We start from the raw sequence: 22,432 nt of genomic DNA, 5'->3' as shown, positions 1-22,432 counted from the left end.
AAGGTTAGAGAGATGGCAAAAACATATTCTAACAAATTTGTAGAAGAAAAAAAATTGTTTCACTAAGACAATGCCCTGTCTCACACCTCAGCGGTTGCCATGGTGAAAATCCACGAATCGCAGTTTGAACTGCTTGACCAACCTCCTTACTCACCAGATCTAGCCCCAGGTGACTTTTTTTTGTCACCTCGGCTAAAAGTTGAGCTCGAGACAGAAATTCTCGTGGAATGAAGAGGCCATCACCTTCGTAAACAACTATTTTGCAGAGAAAGACACCAAATATCATTTGGATGGGTTAAAGAGATGGGAGCATCGCTGGGAGAAGTGTATAGAGATTTAAAAAAAAACTTATTTTTTTGTTAGTTGAGAAACTCTTCAGACTACCCTCGTATGTGGCTTATGACACGTGGCGATAGAATGAAAATTCGAGCCGGTTGAATTTAACCAAATATTTTTACAGGTTAGGTATTACATCTTATATTTAATTATTAGTTAGGTATTACTTCAATTACTGCTATTTGTTTTGATTTTTGGTTGTGTTATTATTGGTTGATTTAGATTTTTAGCGCTAGCCGCCACTATCTTGAACCCTACCCCAATTGCCGCAGACAATAACTTCTGGACGTAGGTGATACTTGATCAGCTCAACGCATCAGTGAAATTCCACTGCTTTTCCTACCTCCTCGTTCAAAGTACATATGTCTTAAACGGGATGACATAATGCATAGACGGAACAGTACCTTTGACAGTGATGCCTTCAGACAGCGGGTTAATGGTCCACAGTCTTCCTTCTAGGAGGCTGGGGGCACCTTCTTCAGATCCTGGCTACAAAATAAAACATCACTCTTATAAATAACTGACAGTTCCAGCCTGGGTTTGGACTGAATTCTGGTTGTTTATCAATAGGCAGCCATTGTGTCCACATGATGCACAGTACAAAGGTGGGTCCACTTCTTATCACTGACATCTCCCTTACTGTCATGGTGAGAAATATGATCTAAACGGTGTTAGAAAGAGAAAACCTCACGCTTTATATTCAAATCTAGAAGTTAACCACAGGAGAATTATAATGAAAACTTCTTTGAAACCAAAAATTTCTAACGCAAATTGGAAATTTTTTTATGAAACTTCGCTAATTTTTTATTAAGGCGATGCACTACGTCGTGTAATATTTTAAATTGAACCGCTATCAATAACAACCCTTACGTAGATGGCGATAAGGTTTAAATTCCCGCTTAACACCATCCGCCTGTTTTGATTTATGCAAGAAAAAAACATGGCCAAAAAGTGCCTTTTATTTTATTTTGTGAATGTTCAGGCATAAATATTAATTTTTTTTTCGATCATTTTATAAATAACTTAATTTGCCACATTATACAATAAAATCATAACCCAAAACGGGTTCGTTAGTAGGAGATTTTGAACTTTAAAGCAGTTTTCATAGGCTTTTACATTGTTTTTTTTCTGGGCTTATAAAAAGACTTATCTAAAAAAATACTCGATTATTTCAAAGGCCAAGATGTATTCTACTCGCAGTATTTAGTTAAAGCATCTGAAACATTTCTAGGCGATCAAATTTTCAAACCAAAAACACATGATTTTGCATTACTACGTATGGCATCGCCTTAATTATATTTATATGAAACAACAAAAAGGGTGAGGTGACAATAATATTTGGAAGACATTTAACTAATAAAATGTATGTTTTTATTTATCAGTAATTATTGTTACAAAAAACGTAAGGTAAATATATGTTTGTAATCAAAATATTTCAAAAATTATGTTTATTTTTAATAGTAAAATTTGAAAGCGTATTTTAACAGTTTTTAGTTTTCAGATACATTCTGACATATGTATTCCATTTATTTGTATTTTATCGCAAAGCGGAAATACTGAAACCTTCCAACAGAAAGACAAACATATTTAAAAAAAAAAAAAGAGTTGATTTTAAATAAAAATAATTAACGAAAAAATTCACAAAGTCTCGTAAGTTTTTTTTCAAATTGTGGTAGGAACCTTTGGTTTTATAAAGGTGCACATTTTGATTCTACTTCTCGATTTGAATATAAAGCGTAGTGTTTTCTCTTTCTAACACTGCATAGATCATATTTCTCACCACAACAATAAGGGAGATACAACGATTTCTGTGAGATTATATGAGTTGTTCCCCAAAAGCGAACAAATTAGCCAAAAAACAAATTAAAGGGTTAAAGGTAGCCTGAAGAAAATATCGTTGACGGCAATTCATCGCCGCGTAAGTCATCCTGCGATGCCGTCGACGGCAATCCATCGCTGCGTAAGTCATCCTGCGATGCCGTCGACGGCAATCCATCACCGTGTAAGTCATCTTGCAATGCCATTTGACGGCTGTAATACACCTACACCGGTTAGATTAATACAGGATTTTTCAATGTAAGGGAATAGTCTTACAACAAAAATATTATCAACACGCATCTCGAATGCGTCGATGATATGCAAATAAAAAATTTTACCCAAATATAGATAATGTTTTTGAAGTCGCTTATTGATGGTTTTTATCATGTAAAAAACATATTTAATTCGATAAAGGTAATAGTGAAGTGATAATTACTACAAAAGTAATTATCACTTCACTATTTTTTCATTTTATACAAAAATATTTATCATAAAATTAGCAAATCTCAATAAATATTATTAAAATGCATGAAATGTTTCACAGAACTATTTCAAATTTCTCGGGAGCTGTGGTAAACTTTCAAATACAAATACAAAACGTTGTGTTCTCTCTTTCTAACGCTGTTTAAAAAGAGATGGCATGACTTTCATGAAATTGGTGTCAGGCTGGGAGAAATATCTCCCAAAAAGATTGTAGGGGTTAAACCAAATATATTCTTACCTCCTGATAGCGCATCTTGCACTTCTTCTTGAAGTTTTCGTACCACATCTTGACTTGTGCCGGGGTCCGGGGGCACTCTGCCCTGCAACGCTTGTTCACCTCCATGCAGATCTGTGACCACACCATCTGTAATAAACAGAGATAAATCAATCATTCAGTTCAGCCTGCATTTGTTATTGCTTATATTTGCCCATATTGCTGAAAATATTAAAGCTTGTCCTTAGGAGTGTTAAAAGAGTCGTTTGAATGGTAGAGGAAGTCAGGGACACCCGAGGAATAATTAATGCAATATCTCTGGACCGGAATGAGATACGGAGTTGAATTAAAGTCCATGTAATGTATTTTTTACAACGGTAACATTGTGGTATACATTAGTGAATGATGGAAGAAGTCGAAAACACCCGAGAAAGACATTGGCAATAGCGAAGAATTGCAGTGTCCACTATTTTCATTACTTAACCAGTACAGAGTGGAAGATACTTTCAGTATTGTCCTGGTGAAGGACCACCGAAACACTGCTTGAAACGGCTTTGGCCATGTTTGGTGCCCAGATTTATAAGCGAACTTCGCTCTACACATTAGCATACACTGGCAAATCTGTCTTTCAAATCCCACATATCTGACATTGTCTCCAACGCCAACAAAATGCTTGGATTTGTTTTTCGTAATGCAAGATCATTTACTAATGGAATCGCAATACGAAGAACATGTGAAGTCCTTGTTCGCAGTATCCTGGAATAAAGCTCCATTATTTGGGCCCCTTCTGAACAAAACCATATCCTAGAAATAGAAAAAGTACAAAAGAGGTTCATGCGTTATCTATATTTGAGAGAATATGCGTAATATCCATTTCTATATCCATCCTCGTTCTTAACAGGAATGCTCGATTTCAACACCTTAGAAGCATGCCGAAAAACATTTTTAGCCAAACATTATGTTTAAACTAAACACTGAAACTATATTAACCGGTCAGCAACGTAAGCAGATATACACGATAAAATAACGATAGCAGTCAAGTACAATAAGCGTGTTTACACGTCAACGCGTGTGTTTCCACAAAAATCGTCATAACTCCGTTATTCTTCTAGTGACATCCCTAAAACAAAAAGTAGAATATTCGTATTGAATGAAGCTTCACATCTCTATTCAAAGTTATCCATAGAAACCCGTAAAAAGACCTACTCAGTGGAAGCAAATTTTACCCGCCAAATCGTAAAACGACGCCAAGAAAGCCGTTTGACGTGCCGACCCGCCTCGCAAGTTTAATTATTTTTTTAAAAATATATTTTGTATGAAATGGTCAAAAAGTGAAGTGACAGAATTGTTTATTGTACATTTGTACGATGAAATAAGTGTTTTTTTTTTACACTATCCGTGATTTTAGTATCGTTTTTACATAAAACATTACAGGTGAGTCATTTTTACAATTTTTTCATGTTTCCATTCTAAATTTAAATATTTACAAATGTTAATATTTATTAATGATACAACAATTTGAAAGCCTATTTTGTAACCTTTCTAAAACAGTTTTTACTATTCGGCTCCGTTCAGTAATGTTTCATTTATAGAGCTTTGATTGTGAGGCGGTAATAACACAACGTTTTCGTGAAATTGACATTTCGGTAAAGACATCTTAGCTTCAAGTTCGCGAAAAGTCGGAGGGGTTAAATCCACTTATATTAAAAGAGTTTAACTTATGTGACCCTAACAAGCATACTCGTGGAAGATCCCATGCACTTTTTCATACTCCGAAAGCGAAGACTTCCGCAGAACGTGCCAATCAACTGAGCGACTCAACTGCTTAATGATTCTGCATTGACCATCGACATTTTCAACATCACTTAGTTCAGCAATTATCAATAGTTGTATTTTTACAGAGAAGATTGACTTACTTTTATCGATGATTTTCAGATATATTCTGTTGCTTATATTTTTGTCGATTTTTCGTTGATTTTTGTTGATATTCTGTTTCTATATTTTGTAGTATTTTACAGTATTTTTGAAAATATTCTTTTTCCATTTTTGTAACTGTACATATTATTATCTATATATATAAGCACATAGACTAGCTCCCCAGTTTGACCCGAGAATATTTCTCTACAAATTGGGTAAACAAAAAAAAAGTGATGTCTGATATGAAATGTAATATATTTTTATCTCTTATTCACCTAATAAGATTTATGGACCTAGTTGGTGTTTAGTTTAATTCACTATTTACATGGACATGCAAAAAATTAAGAAATCTTTTTTTAATTTTGCATATATTTTTTTTAATAAATAAAAAACAAAAGCTTGTTAAATTTCATTATTTTTGTCGTAAAAGTTAATAATTCTGAATTTGTTTTATTGAGCTTATTTTTTATTTCTAAAATTAATAAAGATATCCATATAAACATTTTTAACAGATTATTTTCATGTTTGTACAAAATGTTGAAGACACTTTCATTGTGTACCCCTGTACACAATGAAACCCGTCCCTCAGGCGGATTCTCAGCAATAGTATACCCACGTCAACAGTTAAAGGTTAAAAAAAAAGAAGCGCTATTTCTTTGCTTCAATCACATTTGTTATTTTGACTCTTGACATGACCGGACTTAAGTATTTGATCGTGCCATGTCTCGTAGTGAAAGAGTTAAGATTTGTAGAATATACTGTCGGCATAGACATATGAATATTAGTAGACCTGCCCTAAAAAAAGCGTATTATTCCCCACTCCCCATACCGGTTCCATTGGAGACGGCTGGGCTCGCGTATGGCCTCCCTTGAATCTTGAGAATGTGACGTCATCATTCTTGTGCGAACTAGCGTCAAGCTATGGTCGAGTTCATTTTACGAAATAACACGGCAAAATAGTGGCTTTCGCTATGAAAACTTGAAAAAATAGAAGTGAAAAAGAGAATAAACCCAATTGTCGTATTACATTCCATAGGTAAGCATTATTTTACTTTGTTTTAACCTTATTCACATCGTATAATAAATATGGATCAGTTTTAGAAACAAATACTATCACGCGATGGACGCGAAACACAAAGCCGTGCACAAGAATCAGGGATGTGCCTTCGCCTTTTGCGCTTTGATAAAATACATATAGTATCATTCGGAACTCCGTCGTATTAATAAAGGATAATAAACCAATAATTTTTAAATTTATTCCACTTTAATGGCGTTATTACTAAACGAGTTTTGAACTTTACACAACTCATAAACAACACTTAATATAGGATAAATGGTTGGTTATCAATTGTGAAAATTGGTATGTTTGGAAGTAAAATGTAGATACAGTGAGCATGTTTGGAATGAAAAATGTATGTGTCATTTTGCTGTCCGATGACATTTTTTTATCTATTAAAATTAAAAATATTATATTTTTCAATCGCACGTCGCCACCGATCACATATTATCTTTCATACTATCACACATCACATCGGACCACGTGTTAGGTACGCGCTTGTTTCGTATGTACGGTACTGCTGGAACGAGAAGGAGTGCATATCACTTATGCGCTAGGTTATACCGAGTGGCGATGTGTGATCGAAAAATGTAATTGAAAAAGTGTCATCGGAAGGCAAAATGATGTCCAAATTTTTACTCCAAATACTCTTAGGAATCGCTGGTAAAAGCTGTGTGTATATAATTTAATTTGTTTTTTTAGTTGTTTTACTTTTCTATTATCTTCTTAAAAGTGAAATGTTATATATTTTCTTAAAGATTTCAATATTTTATTATTAATAGGTACAGAGCGGTTGTGACAACCCTCCAACATTGGTCAAATGTAGCGATTCTCAAGTGTGCACATCGTTGTTACTGGGAAGTAAATTATGAACATTTATAAAAGTGTCTTAACTAAATACGTAAACTAAATATTCGACTCTGAAAATAGAAGAAATTTTTTTTGCCGAATTTGGACTTCGCAAATTTGTTCATAACGTGGCGAGTAATTTGTGCTCCCATGTAAAAATGTCTATTCATTCAAAAGCAGATTTTACTTTTAAGAACTAAATGGTGATATTATAAGGCGAGATGCCTATTTACTATCAGATTGATTTATTGACGAATCACAGTCAGCTTTACCCTCTTCGTTCTTCAACAGTTGATTTTACCCCTCACCCTTAATTTCTAGTCTATTAATATTCATATGTCTGTGAATGTCGGGAAATAAACAACAACAAAAAAAGAATCTCAATAGTACAAACAAATGGAAGGTACTCTCAGTATCACCCTGGTGAAAAATCCCACCATTCAGAATTGAAATGTTGCTTGAAATGGCTTTAGCCATGTTTTATCAGAAGATCTGAACAGCCAGGTATATTTTCCCACCTTCGTCTCACTGGCTCTAGACGGTTGCGATATGTTAGGGACTCTTGTGCGGTAAATGATATTTTTCATGTTGATTCAAATAACAATGCAAGAACTTGAATATGATTTATGACACAATATCAATGTACATATTTTGTATGCATATCTATATGAATAATATAAACAAGGAAAAAACTATCAACATTATTGCAGTATATGTAAGTGCAACAGGTTTTTAATTACCTAGTAAATTAAATTCCAATTGAAACATTGAAGAAAATATAATATAAACAAAAACATTTTCGACAATATCTTATGTTTTAGACGCAGCTGGGATTTAGAACAAATAGAACCATATCGTCAGCTTAATTCGTAGACCGCGTAACTACGTTTTTCTCAAAAAAAAGATTTTAATGCCATTTTGTGTTAAAATTAGTCTCGCTTCGAACAATTAAAAAACGAAAGAACGCTAAAAAAAAATAAAAATTTACTGTATCATTTATTTTTTATATCACTAAATTCAAATGTGACAATGTGACCGTAAATAGGTACATTTCTAGGTATAATTTTGCATTTATTTTAACCATACTTTTAATATTTTCTTTAAAATATCTTTTTGTCAATCAGTTTTATCTATATTTTTATTTCTATAATATGCATTTTTAAAATTTTTGTTTTACCATAAAAATTTCCTTTTCCCTTATGTTTTATTTGTTCTACAAAATATTATTTTGTTATTCTTACATAAATCATGTACGATTACCATGATACGGGCATGAGCCTAGTATGGTGGTTGAGAAAATCACCAAAATTGTAATCTTTTAAAATTTATAAAATAAAAAAAAGGTTGAACTAAAATTTGTAAAAAAATCCACTGTTTTTAAACACAAATTAGTAAAATATCCATGGCGCAATTTTGCAGAATCAAATAACTTAACCCCTCCGACTTTTCGCGAACTTGAAGCTAAGATGTCTTTACCGAAATGTCAATTTCACGAAAACGTTGTGTTATTACCGCCTCACAATCAAAGCTCTATAAATGAAACATTACTGAACGGAGCCGAATAGTAAAAACTGTTTTAGAAAGGTTACAAAATAGGCTTTCAAATTGTTGTATCATAAATAAATATTAACATTTGTAAATATTTAAATTTAGAATGGAAACATGAAAAAATTGTAAAAATGACTCACCTGTAATGTTTTATGTAAAAACGATACTAAAATCACGGATAATGTAAAAAAAAAACACTTATTTCATCGTACAAATGTACAATAAACAATTCTGTCACTTCACTTTTTGACCATTTCATACAAAATATATTTTTAAAAAAATAATTAAACTTGCGAGGCGGGTCGGCACGTCAAACGGCTTTCTTGGCGTCGTTTTACGATTTGGCGGGTAAAATTTGCTTCCACTGAGTAGGTCTTTTTACGGGTTTCTATGGATAACTTTGAATAGAGATGTGAAGCTTCATTCAATACGAATATTCTACTTTTTGTTTTAGGGATGTCACTAGAAGAATAACGGAGTTATGACGATTTTTGTGGAAACACACGCGTTGACGTGTAAACACGCTTATTGTACTTGACTGCTATCGTTATTTTATCGTGTATATCTGCTTACGTTGCTGACCGGTTAACTCCCTTTCACAAATGTTTAATGAACGAAAATAAATACAGAAAAATATGGCAAGTTTTGAAAAAGATTAAAAAAATAATAATCTGTCTTTTATTTTTTTCACTACGAGGCTTTTTGAACTTCCTGTAAAACAAACTTGACAAATGGTAGTTACGCATTCAACAAATTAAGCCGACGATATGTGCCTTTTACAGGGAGAAAATTATAAGATTGCTAACATTACAAAAGTGTCTGTGGAAGCGCACAGATTTTCGAAACTTGCTTATCAGTCATCTTTCTGCCCAACAATTTCCGAGGTTATTTTGATTTATATTTGGGGTGTTATGCCGTGTTGCGCTTCCTCCTTTAGCAGACGCTTCGGACAGTTTTACAGTGTCCATCATCAGGGCAGATAAGTGATGGACACTGAAACGTTGGCTAAAGAAGGAGGAAGTGTGACACGGGTATTATGACCCCAAAAATAAATCACTACAATACTTTTGGCCATAAAAATCTGAAATCATTGTGATGATTTGGATTCCTGGACATATTGGCATTGTGGGTAACGATATTGCAGATTCCTTGGCAAAATAAGGAGCATCTAACCCTATGGTTACCCTCGTAAACCACATTCCCCTATCTGACATTTTTTCCATCCTCAAAGATAGATCCCGCAATGTTTGGTCAGAGTATTGACACATTACTAGTCAATCTAAGGGAGCCTGCTATTCCTCAATACAAAGGACTATCCCATCAAAACTGTGGTTTCAAAAATTCCCCCATTTCTCCAAAAATAAAATTTCCTCACTTATTCGAATGAGGATTGGACATTGTTCCGTTCCTTCCCACCTTTTTAAAATTCACATGCTTGAATCCTTAGATTGTACATTCTGTGGTCTAGAAGGAACTTTAGATGGCATATTTTTTGGTTGTCCCTCTCTGAACAAATATCCTCTCTTCTATCAAGCCTTATCTAAAATTGTTAGAAATAATAAATTACATTTTTGAATGCAAACATAAAAAAAAAATTATTACTCGTTTTTTGTAACTAAAATTACTGATAACAAAAAAATAATAATAAATAAAACCGTTTTTCAAAATGTGGTTGGAACCTTTGGTTCAATAGACATTTTAATTCTTCAGTGGTTACCTTCTAGATTTGAATATAAAGAGTGGTGATTTCTCTTTTTAACACCGTTTAGATCAGAGGTTCCCAAACTTTTTTGCCTCGTAGACCACTTGCCAAATTTTTTTTTTTCCGTAGACCCCCTGCCTGCTGAATATTGAATTTTCCTAAAACTATTAACGTCCCATGTGATAATCGTTTATTTTTTCGTAAAAAGATTCCCTTCCCTTGCCTGTCCAACAACCGGGTGGCGGTATAGTTCCTCTGTACTTGCATTGTGCAGACAGGGGCACCCTTGTGAAGTATTACACCAAATAAAAATGAAGCAGGATAAGCAACGGGAATTTCTTTCTGTAGCTAGCCGTACAGAACTCCCCCTTAAGTTCTTTGTCAGTGCTTATTCCGGTCATTTCTTCTTGTCACATTATTTCCTATTCTTCGACGCTCCATTTCCATAGTCAAAATGTCCTCAAACTTAGTTTTTAAGTCTGTGTGAAGTACATTTAAATGTTGATAAACGTTACCATGGACGTTTTTCAAAAACAAGTTGGGGATCTAGCAAAATTCGCGGCTTCCGATGTGCAATGTTTTGCTTCAATATATTAATTCTGACGAGAAAAGGAACGTATATCTCTGTTTATATACCTCAATAAACAACTTTGCGAAATATAAAAATACAAATATCAAATAAGTAATTTCTCAGTCTATTATTAGTATTACATAAACTGTGTTATTTGTGTTAGGTGTATTGTGTCATTTACGGAACTCCTAAATGTTGACTTGAGGTAAATGGGGGTCGGCTTGTACGTACCCCTATTTGAATCTTGTGGACCCCTAAATTTTTTTCTCGCTGACATGGACCCCCAGCTAGTCGATATCGACCCCTGGGGGTCCATATAGACCACTTTCGGAACCTATGGTTTAGATCTTATTTCTCACCATTACAATAAGGGAGATACAATGATTTCCAAGAGGCCGTGTGAGCTGTTCCCATAAGCAAACAAATTAGCTCATTAAAAAAAAATATATATATATAAGTCTACCCTTGAGGCTATGAAATGATGCACTAATTCAATTAGATCAAAATATTTAACTGCCATTCGGCTTTTATTCTGGGGTTACGGTTACTGTTGTATTCTGCATTCATCCAAACAAACTGCATTCAATCAAATCTCAGCCAATGGACGGTCATCGAAGCGAGGAATGTAAATACATAATAATATGACATCTTCGCTGACACAATACCAAGTCAACCAACGGTTCCACTTTCATTATAACTACGCCACTTAGACGGTGTTCGAAACATATCGTACGAATTTGCTAAATCAATGATTCTTAAACTGGTGTTTGGTGAACTAACCAAGATTCACAATCTGTTCAAACTAAAACCATACAACTCCCTCCTTTCTTTATTTATTCCTTAATTCGGTCAGTATAATGCTATAAATGAAAGCAATGTAAAACCACTTGGTCTACAGCATTGGTGTTACCAGGGTATCTAGCAAAATCGATCGATAAAACTCTACGATCAATACGATGTTAACTAAACCCGTCATCTATGGTTAATAGGCAGCCTTAGCCGGTATATGTGAGGACGGTCAGCAATTGATTCTGACGGTGGCCTAATTAAACGCAACCTCTTTGCTGTCACCGAGCATAGGTTATCAGTCAATATACAGAACTTTTTGAATAATGATGAACGGAGGAATACTAACGAAGCTCGTAGAATTGAAAGACAACAGAACCCGTTAGAGCTTGGAGGAACAGAATTTAGAAAGATGTTCAGAATATCACGACTTACGACTAATGACCTCATAGACTAATTAAATTAATTGCCTTTTTAGTGTAAAAAGTACATGCGAACTGCCAACATATATTAAAGTGAGTGTATTTCAATTCTACATTGTCAATTTATTCGTATTTTGACATAGCTGTTAGACGTTTAGGAATATCAATACATTGACAATGTCGATATCTTATTTATTTCGCTGTCAATATCGGCTTGAATTTTTTTATTTTTTGTTCAGCTTAAGGTAGGCGACACATTACGCTATATGCATCGTGGCTTGGTGCTTTCAGTATATCGCTCGCCATACACTGCCAATGTGAATGTATGGCGAGTGAAATAGGGAAAGCACAGCGAAATAGCGAAAATACAGCGCGCTTATAGCGTGGTCTGTCACTGGCTTAAGTCATACCTGCTTGGTCTTGTTTGAGCATTAGTCATACCTGTTTACTTTTGTTGGTGGCATTGTTGCTCCGACCCTGGCGCAGCACCTCCCTATGCTGCGCTATCAGCTCGAGCACGGTGGTCTTCTCGAGCTCGGTGAAGTTCTTGCTGCGCTCCTTGTTACGCCGCGTGCGCACAGCCGTGGCTCGCGTGGACATGGCGTGGTCGGGCGGGGGGGCCCCCCTTCTGCTTCTGCCGCGGTGCCCCGACACCTGAGACACTGGGGAGTTATCACCTTCAAGTATTATCAACAGACATCATTTCAAACAGTTCAAAGGAGAATGGGTTTAAGGCAATCAATGGAAATAATACACAGGGTGTCCCGTAAGGTATGGATCAAACGAAATGGGGTGATAGGGGAGGTCATTATAATCAACATAACCCGAGTAACTAGAATAGCTGAAAATGCCAAACCGCGTACAAACACGCACTGCGGCTGGTGTTTATATTTAACTTCACAATATATAGTATATTTGCAGCACGTTCCAGAGTTGCAGATACTCACGCCCTCGTGTAAAACCACCATTCAGAATTGAAACGTTGCTTGAAATGACTTTAGCTTTGTTAACCTTTCCTTATCTGTGGAGTGTATTTACTACACATTGCTTCTAATAACTTTAATAACACTATAAATATAATAAATTCTGTGTTCAGATTTAAGGTATTCCTCCGTTATACATTTATGCACTTAATTAAAAAATAATATTTTACATAGTTTTCAAATTCAATTAAAAATCAGAGAATTTTGTTAAAAATCGGGAACAAATACACCAATACAATCAACCCTGTGACACTGCTACGCGCAGAGTGTGCGAGGAAATGACACGCTATTGATGTCCCGCTTTAATTCGCTATGCGTGAACATGAAACATCCACACGTCTGCACTTGTATTTTGATTTAGATTATCGATACCTACGACCGCACAGCTCCGTTTGTGCCAGCCGCCAGCCGCTAGCCGTGAGTGGTTCATTTATGCGCTAGCCAGTTGGCCGCGAACCGTCGTTAGATGTGGACCCCTCGCACGTTTCTTTAGCATCTGCCGATGATTTTTTCATGTTTTCAGCAATTAAATTACAATTATTATCACTTTTGATATAAAATATAATAAACATAAGCGATTAGCTATGAATATTCATATTTTTCCGATATTAAATCACTTATTTTGAGATGTGTATTGACTACACAGCACCGGGACGCGTGGATTTTTTTAGCACAGTAAGGGAAAGGTTAATAGCCAGGTACTTCCCCACCTTCCTCTTCCCCGACTCCTTTACCTCCCCACTACCTTCAGCCTTACAACATACCCCAATCGTGGATGCCATAGTCTCATTGGCTCCAGACGGTTGGAATCAATTGGGACTTAACTTTTGCCTACATGTCTATATTATGTAGGTACTATTAACAAAATTCCGGCGGGAAGGCTAGTTAACGACGATCCTACTCGAATGGCGGGAAAGGCATTGCTGTTCGATAATTTTATATCAATCTATTTGTAAGGGTCCCAACTAAATTCATATATTTAAAAATGTGAACCAAGTCATCCACATCTTAAACTGCTTGTCTTTTATGTGAAAGAATATTTTATCAAAAGGAAACTATATTAAACCTGCAGAACGGGTAATACATCCTTACCTTATCCGGATATGTGGAAGTTATTGTTTTTTTATGATTAGTGTGAAAATGAAAACATTTTTTTTTACACTTAAACTGACTTTAACATCAGTTTATGGAGTCGTATTAAAAAGTAGGCTTTAATTTCAGACAATAAATTAGTAATTGAGATGTGGCGAGTGCTATAAAAAAAACTTCTTTCAAATCATGTGTTATTTTCAAATCATATATCCATTTTCTCGAATGAGACCCTTGTTTTCGCCCGCATGAAGTGCGTCAATAAAATGATTTACATATACAGTAATAAATGTTAACTATTCCATCTTATCCAACATAAAAATGACAAAATTATAAATTTGTACCCGGTATACTAAGTGCACAGCACCAGAGCTCAAAGAATTTTCTAGCACTGTAAGGGAGGGTTGAAAACAGTTAGGGACGAGATTTAATGAAGAATATATGAGGAGTAGGCCAAAAGTCACCCTGGAATGTATGTAGCAACGTGTAGGTGCTAATGATGATACTAATGCATTATCTATGTTTTTTCCGTGTCTTTAATTTATGAAACAACTAACCACACATTAGATAACTACCTTTACCATGATTCATTCCTTTGTTAACTGTTTGATGTATTGACCTGTGTTATAAATAAATTATCAGTTGCCAACGGTAAATAAAATCCAAGATTTAGACAACCAATTAATTATATTTACTGCGTGTAAAAACACGTTTAGTCAACGTTTGCTTTAACCTTTGAGTGAAGTATTCAATAATGGTTTAAATTAGAATGTAGTGGTCATGTTAAATGACTGAAATTGGATGGAATCACAGTAGCGTCTGTAGCATTAGTTTTTCTTTCACAGTACGAGGATAAGCAGCCTGTACACGTCACTAATGAAGTCACAGGACCCGGTCGCCACAAATCATTCTTGACTTCTCGAGATATCAAAACTAGAATGCTTTCATAACCTCACTCATAACCAAACAGTTGTATCGTGTCATTCATTTTGATTTTGTTCATTTTGTCATTTTGCTCCTAGCACCGAATCTGAGAAAATGTTTGATACAAGTTTTTTTTTATGCATTAGCTCAACGCAGGAGGCCTTGAAGTAAATAAAGGTGATAAAATAAGCATTTAAATTTTATTGTTAAAAATAAACATTTATAAATTATGAAATATTAAAATTTTTAATGCAAACAGTAAAAAGTTTTAAAAATGGCTGGCATTACGTTTTTTCGTCTCAACACTAAACTAAAATTACGGATAACGAAAAAAAAACACATTTTATTAGACATATTTATTGTACTTCACCTTTAAATCATGTCATATAAAAATAATTTATAAAAAATTTCACAAATTTTTTTCAATAAGCAGTCGATAACTTTGGTTTCATACGGGTGCTTAATTCTTATATAGTTAACTTCTAGGTTAGGATATACAGTGTGGTGTTAGTTTTCTTTTTCTAACACTACTTAGATCATATTACTTATTATAACAGTGCGGGAGACACAAAGATTTCTATGAGATCGTATTAGCTGTTTCCAAAAGTGAACAAACTGACCAACTAACTAACTAACCATCACGCCGTTTCTCCGAAGTGGTAGGCAGACAGGACAGACCGCCAAACAACTAGGTCTTGGCACACACTCCTTGCCTCATTCACATTCATACATCGTCTCATACATACTATCCTATTATTCTGACTCTTGACATGGCCCGACTCAAGTATCTGATTCACTTGGTTGAGCCATGTCTTCCTCGGACGTCCCCGACTTCTGCTATCATTCAAATTTGCAACATATATTCTCCTTTCACTCCTTTCTTCAACTGTTTGTTTGTAAAACCAAACAAATTAGCCTGGGGAGTTAGACAAACTGCAAAGTAATTTTTAAAGCCATTTTGAGCACTGGCCTGTAATTTATTTTGTGATGAAAAAATCACCAGGAATTTGATAGAAGTGCAGTTATAGTAATTTTTTTCTAATATTTAAAACTCTGCATAATTAGCTGTTTACACTAACGTACTTTGAGATAAGAAATTGAACATATAAAAATGGAAAAAAATATAAAAAAATTTATCACCATTATATTATTTATTTAGGATAGTCAAAATGGCGAATTATGTGGCTAACAACTAATACAGAGGAAATAAATTATATAATTACCATCAGTTTTAATCATGTTTTATATTGTGAACCAATCTAAACCGAGAAGCAGTTTCATAAAATACTTAACCACCACTAAACTAGCATCTTTCGTCTTATTTGCATTTTATTTATAGACAAAACTAAATAGAATAAAATCAGTATTCGTTGACATTTGGGATTGTATCGGAATTTTTTTCCAATTAACACGTAAAATAGATAAGAATACAATATAAATAGAGGAAACTCTTAATCATACAATATATTGATAACTTGACATGTTTATCGATGACATCTTGCGGAGCGAATGTTAACTAACAGTCAATAAAAAATGTATGGATATTTCATTAACTTGCATGAAATTTTAGTATCAGTTAACATTGTAGTTATATTTCGCGCCGCGACGATCGCTGAGGTTTAACGTCGCAGTTTCTAGTTCAAGTATACCGTATTGTCAACTTGAAGTATAAGCGACAATGTCATATTCCAGTTAGGTAAGTTAGGCACTTAAAATAGGTATGACATATTATTTTATACGTTGGTTCAAAACAAAGATAAACTAACTGTCATCGCTAATGCAATAATCAACCCGAGACATCACGTTATTAATTAATTAAACCAAAACAAACAAATTGAATGCTAATAATAATAAACAAAAATTACAACAGAAGCGCGAAAATGATAATTATTATTACGTGTCTATTCGCCCAGTTAAAAAGGTTAACAATCAATTGACAAGGAATAGTTTATCAGTTAAGTTTCGTGCGCGGAATGTCATCTAAATATGTCATTAGGCTTACCAGCATCAATGTTAAGATGGTTGAATGTGTCCCGGTTATTATTTATTCGTTTCACCTTCGCATTACGCCCGCCGAATTCGCGTCTTAAAACTGGCGAAAATCGCACACAAAAACCGACGGTCGAGCTCAGAGCTGTCAAATGTTGTAAAAATCATAGACAATACATTGATGATTCCCTGCAGGTGGCGGCATCTTCGAACTTGGAACACTCTCGGGCGGCAAACTTGATATCGGCACGTCTGCCAACATTAATTTTCATTTATCGCTGTTATCCCCTCACTCGAATTTTAATATATCCATAACGCGAAGGATTTCCTTGAAATATTAATTTGTTTAGTATCCAAACATATATGACGTGATAACTTAGAATGTGGTAACTTCACTGCACTTCACTGTGAGACACCAAGTTTAGTTTACTATTTCTATTTCTATTTTGATTATCGGACGTTCATTTTGGTTGGCACGTCTGCAGATATAATATTATCACCCGATTATGCTCTCACTCGAATTTAAATTTTACTTATTCGTCACGCGAAGTTTTCTTAGAATTTTAATTTGTTATTATTTGTTTTTTATCGCAGGTTTTATCTTCTTACTGCCGAATTGTTGTAACTTAGCTATCGGATACCGAATTGTACAGTTTGTTATTTCGATTTTGGTTATCGGACATTCATTTTTGTGACGTTTGCTTGTCTAAATGCGGGAATGCGCAGTGGCGCGCCGCGGAAAATTTCGGCCGACTAATGCTGATTGATAAATTAAATTCTTGTTTTATTGATTGATGTTATAGTTAGTTACACATAGAAAAATAAACAACAGTTTTTTTTAATTACTGTAACTTTTGTACATAACATAATAATTAGGTTCACAATAGGTTATTTTGTATCTTACGATTTATACCCCTCCAAAAAGCATTTGCTTATGGATAGAAAAGGAGTACATTTGGAAAAAATATCAGTTTAATAATAATAATTTCATGAAATAGTATACATTTAGTGAAAATTTACTTCAAAAGTCAAAGGTCGGTTGTCCAGTTGTTTGTAAAAATGGGTTATGTATGAGAACGTTTAGTTTTTTCATTATCTACCCAGAGGTATAAAGACGGTTGTCCTAAGACAATGTGAAACGTTAGGTCAACAAAAAAGTCTGGTATCTTCACAATGTTCAAAGGAAAAAAGTCACTATTTCCTCTCTCCAGAACAATTTCAAAAATGTGACAGCTGACCTTTGACTTCTGAGGAACAGATATAGATATGGTTACATCGTAATCATTCAATCATCACTAACTAACTAACTAACTAACCATCACGCCGTTTCCCCGCAGGGGTAGGCAGAGAGGACGGACCGCCAAACAACTCGGTCTTGGCACACACTTCTTGCCTCATTCACATTCATACATCGTCTCATACATACTCTTCTATTATTCTGATTGGTTATGAAATTAAAAGACAAACATGCTTACGTATTTAGAAAGAAAGAAATTATCGTGCAGGATAAATAGAAAATTACACGATTCTTTGTACGATTGTTAGGTTGGAAGGGGGACTAATAAAATTATAATAATAATCAGTAATTGTCCATTATATTGCATAAACATATTGAATTATTTAGTGGGTTGGGAATAAGCCGACGTAGCTCAGTGGTTTAGAGCATCTGACTGGACATAAAAGGTGCGGGTTCAATTCCCGTCGGCGGCATTTATTTAGCACCCGTGAGATATTTTTAATTTGTATGGATATTTCAGTCGAGTAATTAATGCTAATATTAATTTATATATTCATATTTTCTGCTAGATTATAATGTTAGTACTTAGGAAAAAAATATGTTTTTATTACTATAATCTCATTAAATTATCATTCGTTTAAGAATTTATTTTTCTTCAACTGTGTTTAGAATTTATTTTTTCTTTGTAATGTGGTATTTTGGTTAATTTGTATCTTGGTATTGAACTTTTTATAACTGTAGACAACAACATTGATATTATATTGTTTTCAACATTGTTATTATTTTTTTAAATTTGCGCGTTGACGATCGACCCCCTTAGTCTACACTATTTGATTGACCTTAGCGTTGTCCTGTTTTAATTAGACCGTTTTGCATTTCGTCGGTCTGTAAATGTGTGTGTTCGATCCTTTCCCTTTTAGGATGGTGGCCATTTTAATGATTGAGTAAAGATTATTTTTTATGTAAGATCGTCTTGTTTATTTGGACTTTCTTATTTGCATGTTTTCAATATTATTTATTTATTAATTCATGTTCTCCATACAACGGTTATGCACCAATATATTACGCAGAATCACAAATTTCAGGTACCTACATGTAAGTATAAAAGGTTAGTGCAGTTTTACTATTTTGTGAGATACGTCAAAAGATATTATGCTAAAATGTATGTAAGTGAAAATGTCGATGGTCAATGCAGAATCGTCTTTCTGTTATGCAGAAGTCCTAGCTTTTGGAGTATAAAAAGGTGCACAGGATCTCCCACGAGTATGCTTGTTAGACACATATGAGTTAACCTCCATTATGGTACCTACCCGCCTGAAGAAATTTCTATAAAAGAATTATCATTGAGATAAACTTGACATAATTTTATTGTTTAAAGACATCTCTTGTACAAAAGTAAAAACGCCACTGCTTCAAATACTGAAACCGTCGTAGGTACCTACCAGCAATCCTGATTTCCAGATTATAATGAATATTTAATTCCATTGACTGTTTACTAACACTAATAAATTAAACTTGTTTAAGTTTTTTTATTCCATTCTTTAAAAAACATTAAATACATAAGTAGGTACCTGCGAACCAGTTTTGCCATCATATTTTTTATCTATGGGTAAAAAAGCTCGTAAAAATAATACTAGTAGTTAAAGTAGATGGGTAAGTACCTACGTAAGATTGGGTAAGCATTATTGTTTCTAGTGAATTTCTGTCAAAGAGTTGATGGATTAAATACTTTACCTATCAGTTATTTCGATAACAATAATCGAGATAGCATATATGAAGATAATTGAGTTAGCGTTTTACCATATCTTCCATTATTTAATTATGAGCTTGTGAAATACGGCCGTAGGTTGATTAGCTGTTTTAATAACAATGAAAAATAATGATATGTAATTCTTTCGATTAGATTACCCCTGAAGGAATTTTCGTTCAATGACATTCTTCGTAAGTTTATCACTTATGATTATTGCATTATATATTTCAGTTATTACATTGTACTTTGAGTTATATTTCAGGTTTTGTTGTGACGCAATCGCAATGACGACTTTTCGAATAAAAGAGTTAAGGAAAAGTTTGTATTTTTTTAAATAGAAAAATGACTGGTTTTGAGGAAGAGTGGTTCAGTGGGTTATCTTTGAATCTAAACGCTGTGGGTTCGATATGTACCATAGCATAAACCACAATTAAAACTTTTTATGATGACTGAAAGTGTTAAAATATGCTACTTTTTTTTTCTAACATACCTAACTCCATACAGAAGGATATTTTTTTGGTATGACTGAGGATTGATCCTTTCTTCCCAGGGACTGGTATCAACCGCGCTAACAATCTCGCCAAATGCCTATCGGGTACAAAGAGAAAAATGATCCTGCCAAAAAAATGACAACTTGCTAAGTTCCTGATAAAATCTTAGTCGTTGAAAATATATCAAGAACACGTATTCTTTTCCTGGACGGATGACGAACCTCGTGCTGGCACTGTTGGTGGCGCGGTGCACTCTTTCGCTGCAGTAGCTGGTCCAGTTTCCTCACCACCTGGGATTCTTGCTGCAAAGTCTCCATCATCTAAATAATATTTGTCTTAACTCTAACATTGACATTTTTTCGGATTCACTGCCCAAATTCAAACGTGGCATCATGTCAATAATTTAAACTGTTCAGTGCGCATACACACAGACACACACGCACACAAACAATCACACATACATTACACACGTCACACACACACATAAATACTACACACGTCACCTGGTAATTAAGGAATAAACCTACTTATTTGTATGAACACGTGTTCCTCCGTCCGCATAAAACATTTGCTTTTGACTTATTCGTTATAGTCCCGCAGTCCCATTTTTAACAGAAAAATGAATAATTTAATTAGATTTTGAATAAATTAACAGTAGTTCATATCAGTAAGATTCCTCCGTGTAGGAACTATATTTATTTCGTATATTAAGAGGAAGCTACAAGCCAAAAATGTGTTTATTCTTGGTATGCCTTATATTGTAGGTAATAGGCATTAAAATCGCTTGACAAATGTAGTCTAGAAACGTTCGATTTCAAGAACAAAAATATTTTTTTATTTATTTTATAAATCATTTTATAAGAAAGTAAAGAAGTTAATCAAGTGAAACTGTCACAGATAATCTTAGCTATAATACTGTATTTTTTAAAGTTGTTTACTTCACGCGTTCATACATTTCTATTGAAAAAATATTATTTTTAGTAGTTTACATTTATATTTTTTATTGAGTAATTTATTTTTTTATTTGTATTCTACTCAAGCGAAACGATAGGAAAACCTTAAATTTATCTAAAGCATATTATTTGGTATTCATAATGTACACCAATTCGTTATAAAGATTAATCAAAATAGTGATTTAGCATTAAGCTTCGCCTTAACCTGACGTAATGTTATGTGATTTCAGAAAAATGTCGTGATTGCCACAAATAGAATTGATAGAATGCATTACGAGTCTATCTGAAGAGTTTCAACTCGATCGGATTTTGGGAAGAAGTTTAATTTCCGCGTTCAATATTCGTTTTAATTCACTCACTAAACAAAATCGAAATTCAAATAGGTCTTCAAATTTTACTGTTATTACTTTTGAGAGTTACAGCCATCAATGTAATGCGTGATTGAACAAGAAAATAATACTAATAAATCAAAACGAAACATGAAACAGAACAAGACACAGAAAAATTAAAGGGTCTCAACTGGAAATCGAACCCAAGATCTCTGTAATATGAGATAGACAAAAATAATTAAGTCCCAGTGGCCCAGTGGTAGTTTTCATGTTTCGTTTAGTTTTATTAGTATTATCTTCTTCTTCAATCAAATAGATGTATTAAAAAATGGCATTTTACCTTCTGCATACAATATTAGATGAGTTTGCAGATTTGAAGTTAGTTTGTTAATAAAGTAAGAATGTAACATTTCAGTATCGTTGGTCGTGTAGTTTCGGACGAAACAGTTGTTAGCGGACTCCCACACATACGTTTAAAAATAGCTTAGGTACCTCATTGCTTTTAGCAGACTCTTATTCAGTAAAAAAAAACTGGTTAAATAAGTACTTAATGAGTCATCTATCGAATACGTTACTCGCGAATGGTGCTGCTTAACAGGACCGTCGCAAGGGACAAAATCGCCCGTATTCATAAAAATATATAATATACCCGCATGTTAAAAATAATTTCTTCATTCTCATCTCTAAATAGTGTAAAACAAATTCGCCACCCGCGTCTGTCTGTTTGTGCGCTTACTTCTAAACTGCGCAACGTATTTTGATAGAGTTTTCACTATGATATATAGAATTTCTTCCGGGAGGTTTATTTATATACTTTCTGTAAATATAATACATGCGCAAGTAGAAAAAAGTCGATGTTTTGTAATCAAGTCGTAAATAATATTTTTTCGGGCGCTTACATTGCGAACGTTTGTTAAACCTTATAAGATACATCAAAATAATATACTACGGAAGTGTACATCTTAAAAAGGCCTACAGAAAAAG

At 34.1% G+C, this 22,432-nt stretch overlaps 1 protein-coding gene across 2 annotated transcripts in view; it reads right to left on the bottom strand.

Annotated features, from left to right (window-relative positions):
* LOC149410458 (uncharacterized) overlaps positions 1–16,834 on the bottom strand; it is a 28,271-nt gene extending 11,437 nt beyond the window's left edge. Inside the window, exons 1-4 of one of the 2 annotated variants that reach the window (XM_089648460.1) lie at positions 16,702–16,834; positions 12,145–12,357; positions 2,876–3,001; positions 741–825 (exon numbers count right to left, since the gene is read on the bottom strand). In XM_089648460.1, the coding sequence (XP_089504586.1) occupies positions 741–825; positions 2,876–3,001; positions 12,145–12,357; positions 16,702–16,707 (430 nt within the window). In that variant the 5' untranslated portion in view covers positions 16,708–16,834. Of the gene's footprint in view, positions 1–740; positions 826–2,875; positions 3,002–12,144; positions 12,366–16,701 lie in introns of both variants that reach the window. The other variant, XM_089648461.1, reaches the window with a different exon arrangement.
* Positions 16,835–22,432: the final 5,598 nt, after the last annotated feature.

Source organism: Hesperophylax consimilis, chromosome 27 (genome assembly GCF_061612785.1).
Source record: "Hesperophylax consimilis isolate HC1 chromosome 27, BYU_Hcon_1.0, whole genome shotgun sequence".
Taxonomy (NCBI): domain Eukaryota; kingdom Metazoa; phylum Arthropoda; class Insecta; order Trichoptera; family Limnephilidae; genus Hesperophylax; species Hesperophylax consimilis.
The sequence above is the reverse complement of the archived record's forward strand: the minus strand, read 5'-3'. Positions and strand labels throughout refer to the sequence as shown.